The sequence below is a fragment of the Anabas testudineus genome, chromosome 11 (assembly GCF_900324465.2).
Source record: "Anabas testudineus chromosome 11, fAnaTes1.2, whole genome shotgun sequence".
Lineage (NCBI taxonomy): Eukaryota > Metazoa > Chordata > Actinopteri > Anabantiformes > Anabantidae > Anabas > Anabas testudineus.
In genome coordinates this window covers 21,828,399-21,835,378 of record NC_046620.1, presented here as the reverse complement: position 1 = coordinate 21,835,378, position 6,980 = coordinate 21,828,399, and the positions used below count along the sequence as shown (strand labels likewise).

The 6,980-nt window shown below is 40.4% G+C and overlaps 1 protein-coding gene across 1 annotated transcript; it reads left to right on the top strand.

Annotated features, from left to right (window-relative positions):
- Positions 1-2,495: 2,495 nt before the first annotated feature.
- tnfa (tumor necrosis factor a (TNF superfamily, member 2)) lies at positions 2,496-4,222 on the top strand. The gene is made up of 3 exons (XM_026346928.1): positions 2,496-2,877; positions 3,082-3,138; positions 3,401-4,222. The coding sequence occupies exons 1-3, from the start codon at positions 2,682-2,684 to the stop codon at positions 3,856-3,858; spliced, it is 711 nt and encodes a 236-aa protein (XP_026202713.1). The 5' UTR covers positions 2,496-2,681; the 3' UTR covers positions 3,859-4,222.
- Positions 4,223-6,980: the final 2,758 nt, after the last annotated feature.

Below are 6,980 nucleotides of genomic sequence, written 5' to 3'. Positions count from 1 at the left end.
ACTGGAGTCTGGTAGACAGCTAAACTAAGCTTCTTGTTCACAGCCATTGCCACTGGTTTAGCACTTTGTCAAGCTCACAAGGATTTGAGAAGGTAGTTTTTTTGTTTGTTTTTTACAGACACTTTTATCCAAAGCGGTGATGATAAAGCGATGAGCTTTAGGTGCCACAGACCGCCCTATACCCAGTAATGTTAATACTCAGATAGGATAAGAAACACAATCAGTCTGATGATCAAACAAGTTTAAACATAACCCCAAGTTTGAAATGAAATGAATTTATTTTAAATAGGAAATGAAAGTCACCAGTACAATCAGTACACAAATAGCAAAAATAGGCCCTGGTGTAGTCGTGGTCACAGTTCTTCTGTGGAATGCAACACTGGACATTTTGTGAACAATACCTTTCACTTTTGTCCAGATCAGGTGGTTTTAGCTAATCTGTCATAACCATTAATGTTGTTTTGTTGGTATTTGGACTTTTTCTGGAATAGCCACAACAAAATGATGACCTATGAGACCTTGGGGCAGTTGCTCACTTTTCCATATGTAAACCAGATAAAGCTCTGACTACAAACAGGTGTGCATATAGCTGGTGACCACATGAACCTACATTTTGAACACAGGTTCATCTTATGGTCCTATTTAGTATAACATCAATCTCTTTCAACACCTAAAGGCGACACTCCCGAAATATTCACTCTATACACAGTGTCCCATGGTTTGTTGTTTTGATAAGAAAAAAAAAAAAGGTAACGGGTTCTCACACCCAAAACCACAGGAATTTTTCTCTAATTATTCCAACATTGTCAGCATAGGACTTAAAACACCTCCTTATTTTGACAGTTGCTGCTATTGTGCACTACGATAACTCATAAAGATGACCTTTTCTTCTCCATTATCTCTACCGAGTAGGTTTGGTCTTCAGCCCTGTTGTGGGACAGGAAAACATCTGAGAAGATTTCTATGAAATATGGTGGCAGATAGGCCTGTGGCCAGGGAGCTACTGCTCACTTTGGTGGTGATCCAGATCTGGGATTTCTGCCATCAGGCGATTTTTGTTTGTTATCATCATGAAACCACAAGGAAGAAAGATACACCCAGGTGTGTTTGCAGGGTCAGGAAGTTAATCCTGAGGTGGTAGTGTGGACGTGTTTCTGTGTATTAGTTTAGAACCTTTAAATGTTTTTTTTATGCAGTCATCTGAAAGATCAATATCTGTTAAAAACAGGGCGGGGGGGTGGGGTTTGTTGGAAGTTGCCTCTTACGGCAGCAAATGTAGGAGGATGTTCCTCTTTCCAAGCTGTGACTAGAAAAGACCAGCTAACCGCATGTCAACTATTCTACACATCCCTTTTACCAACCTGCACTCATGTTACCTCAGCATTTTGTTTTTCCTCTATAGAGCTAGGTCACAGCGACACACTACAAAACCAGCTAGTACTGATCTTTGCTGACCTAAATTTATTTCTGACTAATTCTCCCTCACACACACACTCCTGTCTGTTAGTAGACCTGAAACATCCCCGCTCATTGTTACTCATCGTAGTTGTCGTGACCAACACAGCTCGCTTTGTAATGTTGTTATAGACACAACCTCCCAGTCGCTGCCCACTTCGTAATAAGTGTAACAAGACCCTGTTTCGTAAGTCAGGGCAGATAACTGGTCGTTACAGTGCTCTGAAGACTAAAGCTTTTCTTGTTCTTCTAACTTTAAATAATGCAAAGTCACATCATTGCAGCAAACATGCTCACATAGTTAATGCTGTGCTGTGAAAAGCTGTTATAATACTCGCTTGTACCTTACAGAACTGAATTTATACAAATGTTCAAATACCAAGGTAACAGAGGTACCAGTAATGTCAGAGCTACATCCGGATTACTGGGGTACCTTTGATTCATTTGGAAGCATGGGACAGGGGCTTGAGACCCCAGAACCCCCCATTCTGCACATGTCTCTGTTGAACACCGTGATGAAACCAGTGGTTCCAAAACAGCTACTAAACAGGCCGTGATGCGAGGATGATTTAGTTCTGAAAATGATTCAGGCCTAGTTATCGCAGAGTCGTTGGTCAGCTCATCAACTATCACTTCTTTTTTAAAGATAGTTTAATGAACTGAACCACCTTGATGCCGGCCGATCAACAGGAAACATTACAGATCTTTCACACAGAACTATTAAGCCCCATTTCATCATTAGCCTATTTTTAAACAGAAGGGAAATGACCCAGACTGACATAACCAGTACTGCACAATATTTGTAACGCTCATCATAACGACTCCCTTATTACAATGCACATTTTCCAGTTTAAAACGATGAAGTCTTTTGTGTCTGTGCATTTTATGATTAATGTATAATGGGAGTCTCCGATGTGTTAAAGTTTTTTGAAACCATGAATCATAAGGTGTGTATTGTTGTCTGTGTGGGATCTGTAGGCTTGTGTGTGTACATGTGGGTGGAGAGGTGTATGTGTGGGAGCGTGTCATATGAACCTCCCCCCGGCATGGGTTCTCTTTTTTCATCAAATCTCCATCGCTCACTGACATCACTGGAGTTTCCACGTGGAGGAAGCTGTTTAAAAGAGCCACTCGCTGAGTATCAACAACAAACCAGTGCAGCAGTAGAAGAGAGAGGAAGGTGCTAAGTAACTGCAAAGAGCTCCGAAGTGACGTGATTCAGATCAATGGCAGGTGAATGCAAAGTACAGCTGGACACCACTGTGGACCCAGAAACCAGCAAGAACACAACACAGGGTGTCAGACTCAGCTCAAAGCTCACCACAGCCCTGCTGGTGTTCACACTGTGCCTTGCTGCTGCTGCTGCTGCCCTCGTCTTCAACAGCGAAGTCAAGGGTCCAGGACAAGAGGAAGACAATTTAGGTGAGACTTACAAAATTCTCTAAGTTTAGTTTTGATATTGATACTGATGACTGTGGCATCTAATACTCAATCTAATACCATATTTCATCAAATGTAATGGTACAATGCTAGACGAGCCACATTGGACTCTTTCACAGTAATTACACCACAAAGTCACAAATGGAGCTGATTGTTGAATTGAACTGTATCTTTCCTTCTGTTCAGATATGCATCACACTCTGAGGCAGATCTCCAACGTAAGAGCAGCCATTCATCTAGAAGGTAAAAACAAGCACTGTGTCCAGCACTAAAGAACACGTGGGACAGTTTCATACATTTATCTGTCGCCACTTGAAGCAGTTCTGGATGAACTTGTTGAAAACAATGGTTTTCTAATTTTTCTAACATATTTCTAAGGTTAAGATAAACATTATATTATAAATTCCCTGGAGTCTTCGCTGTCTTTGTGGAATATGGCCTCAATAATGAATTCCTGTACCACTCCAGATGTCAGGAATCACCATCTCTCTATCCTCTTTAACAGGGGTATACAGCGACAGCAAACAGTCATTGCAGTGGAGGAACCAGGTGGATCAGTCCCACTCTCAAGGAGGCCTGAAACTTGACAACAACGAGATCGTGATTCCACACAACGGCCTCTACTTTGTTTACAGTCAAGCATCTTTCCGGGTCAGTTGCAGCAGCGATGATGATGACGAGTCGTCGCCCATGGTCCACCTGAGCCACACAGTGAAGCGCTGGTCCAGCTCATATGGGACTGACACCCCGCGGTCCTACTACACTATCCTGCACTCTGTCCGCACTGCCTGCCAAAAGACTGAGAGGAGCGACTCAGATCAGCAGGGGAACTGGTTCTCTGCCATTTACATGGGAGCTGTGTTCAACCTGAAGGCAGGGGACAGGCTGAAGACGGATACAAATATGCTGCCCAACCTGGAAGATGAGCAGGGGAAGACGTTCTTTGGTGTGTTTGCCTTGTGAACAGGTGACTGAGGGCTACAGGTGAAGATGAATCATGGTGGCTTCACAGCTCACTACTCCACTTGAACTTACACACTGCTGAATATAAGGTGCCTGCAGATGTATACTGCACTCAACCCTAGTCTTTAACTGACTGATGTCTTTTAAGAAAGAAATAAACTAAGCTATGTTAGCTTGTACTAATAACCAAAGGTCATGTATTACCATAGATATAGCTATGGCTGTAAGTAGTACTATGTACTATCTCCTTCATGTCCTAACTGCAAATAAATTACTTCACTACAGGTTGAGAGAAGAGAATGTTGCAGCATATAAATTATTATTATATTATATTTGATTATTTAATTAACAAATATTTATTGTATTTTTGAACTGTTATTTATTTTTTGATATATTTATTTGTTATTGTATTTATTACTTTTTATTTATTGAAATGTTGGATTTATGTCAGCCTAATTAATTTATTAAAACTTTTCTCATCTTGCCAGAATGTTTTCTAGTTGTCTTAAACTTGTCTGACTTTTCTCTGTGATGCAAAGTAATATTAAAAACCTAATGTGTGTGATCAGAGCTTGAGAACCAGCTGTGGTGGTTTTCATTCTCTCATTCGCAGCTTTTTGGGTGCGTGGTCAAAAGCAGAAGGGTTACAGGAAACACTGTGGTTAGCGTTGTAAACATAACATAAAGAAGCTACTATGGCTAACAGCCTGACAGCAGTCATTTAAATGAGAGCTTGAAATTAAAACTCGAGTGAAACAAACAAGACAATCATATTCAGGTAGTGGGAGCTGACGATGGATCTGGGAACAGATATGCAGGTGGGCATTAAGGTCAGGTCATGAGGGAAAGTGGGGACGCCGTGGGGATAGACAAGTAAAAAGCAGGGTCTAAAATTCAATATGAGAAAAAGAATTCACATTTTGAAGGGAGTATGATCACACACATAGATTGAAAGCAAATTTTGGTGTGACTAAACTTTTACTCATCCTGTGTGAGCTTTACCAATGCCCTTTGCCCAGATTTGGATTTCCCGGCTGCAGTAACTAAAAACGATGATGAGTACTAAACCTAAATTCAAGACTTCTATTTTTAACCAAGTAAAATTGCTCCCATCGTTCATCACCTTTTCTGATGTGGCCTGTTGCTTCTTTATGGTGGGCGGACACAACAGCTGTTATTTATGTACTGTTGTAATGACAGTGGAAGAGTTTGTCACTGTAGTAACAAAAAGCCGACAGTGGGCTCCTGTAATTGAATCATCTGTGACTCTCTGACTTGCACCCACTGGCACTGTAATGTATTTAAACTGCAGATCTTGTAGTAAAAAAGTTTCCGGTCGACTAACACTTCCTCAGCAGCTACAGTCCTCAGGGGAACTCCCTGGTAATCTGGTAATCCCCCTGCTTCCTCCTCTCTTGTAGGCCAGAGGCACCAGCAGCGGAAAGTATTTCTCTGATGGTGGAAGTGTACTGGACTTAAAAGGTTTTCCCCGTATCATTTATCACCATGTTGCATCTCTAACAGGTTGCCTTGTGGTCGTTTTGCATCTTTTTAAAGTGGTATCGTAGTGTGGAACTTGAACTTTGATCTAGCTCCACCCTAAGAATAAACCTTTGTGGTTTGAGACATGATCTCAATTTCAGTTTCAAAGGTGATTTTTAAATGAAGTCAATTTAATCATGAAAGAAGAAAACTGTTTTTATTACAGTATTTACTGTTTAAGATGAGACTAAAACGATTAACACTGGTAGCTCTGTATTGGTTTAATAGTTTTATAGTCATTTACCCAGCAGCATTCACCCAGTGATACACTGTCACTATAACATTCATATACTGCTTCTGGGTTGCTGTAAGTGTGGACAAATACTAGTTATTAACACAATATTTATAGCAGAGAAAAAATAGGAAAACACATATTAGTTATCTTATATTCTGTACTGCACTTATCTGGCCCTCAAAGTGCTTTTACACAACTTAGCATTCACCCTTTCACACACACCAATGGCAAAGCTGCCATTGCGCCTGACCTGACTTACTTGACACTTCAACATGTGACAGAAGGAGCCAGGAATTGAACCACGGATCACACAATAGGTGGACGACTGCTCTATTCCTCAGTGCAGCTGCCCAACCATAAAATACTTAGATAAGCATTAGGTACATTAGGCACTCGAGCACAGTTTTTACACTCAGGCTGGTTATTGTTACGTACAGAATTGGTTTAGAAAATGACATAATTAAATGATATATTAAGATCTAGATACATTTCCTTCTTCTCAAATTTCAGTTTACAGGCTGGTAGAGTAAACAACCCACACAACTAATTATTTTTATTTAGCTCCGCGTTTTCAGCCTTTTACTGTTTGCTTGGTACACATCACTACACCAAACATCGTAAAAGTGATTTGTACTATGCAGTAAGCATTAATGGTATGAATGAAATCAGTCCACAATATTCAATCTAATACATCATATTGATGTGGTCTTATATCAACAGATCATGATGTGGAAAATAACAAATAATAATCAAACTTATGTTTGATAGCAAACCTATTAATAACCAAACACTCACATACGTAAAACACATCAGAATTGCACTTGCTGAAAACCCCACTGTCAGAGTTATAAGCAGTGCAAACTGTGCAGCCCGTTTCAGTGCAACACTTTCCCAACCACAACCTGAGGAAGACCTAATGTGAAACTCATCTCTCCATAGTGTGATTTGCTCCATATGTAACAGTGGGTTTTGAATTGTCCCTGATGTAACCCACAAACGGTAATGTAACAAACCTGTACCATAACAAAAGAGTACAGCCATATGCTGACATGCTCACAGCAACCGTGTGAACATGCTGATGCTTCCATGTATTTAAAAGGATAGCCTTGGCTGTCAGCAGTTTTGCAGGCATTTGGTTAGGACAATATTCATCTACTGATGAAAAATTGAAGTCCTAAAAAAGGGAACATCATTGTGTTTAGGTAAAAAAAAACACAGTTATATCTACCCTTAACATGTGACCTCTGTTAACTTTCTTTGGCTGCTTAGTTAAGTTGGTGAGGACATGATGTTAATAATGCCAAAGCTGTAGGTTTAAACACTGTGTCATGTAAATGCCAGCAGG

Coding starts and splice junctions, on each gene's coding strand:
- tnfa (XM_026346928.1), top strand. CDS start 2,682: ATGGCAGGTGAATGCAAAGTACAGCTGGACACCACTGTGGACCCAGAA. Junction 2,878..3,081: donor ACAAGAGGAAGACAATTTAG/GTGAGACTTACA, acceptor CCTTCTGTTCAG/ATATGCATCACACTCTGAGG. Junction 3,139..3,400: donor AGCAGCCATTCATCTAGAAG/GTAAAAACAAGC, acceptor CCTCTTTAACAG/GGGTATACAGCGACAGCAAA.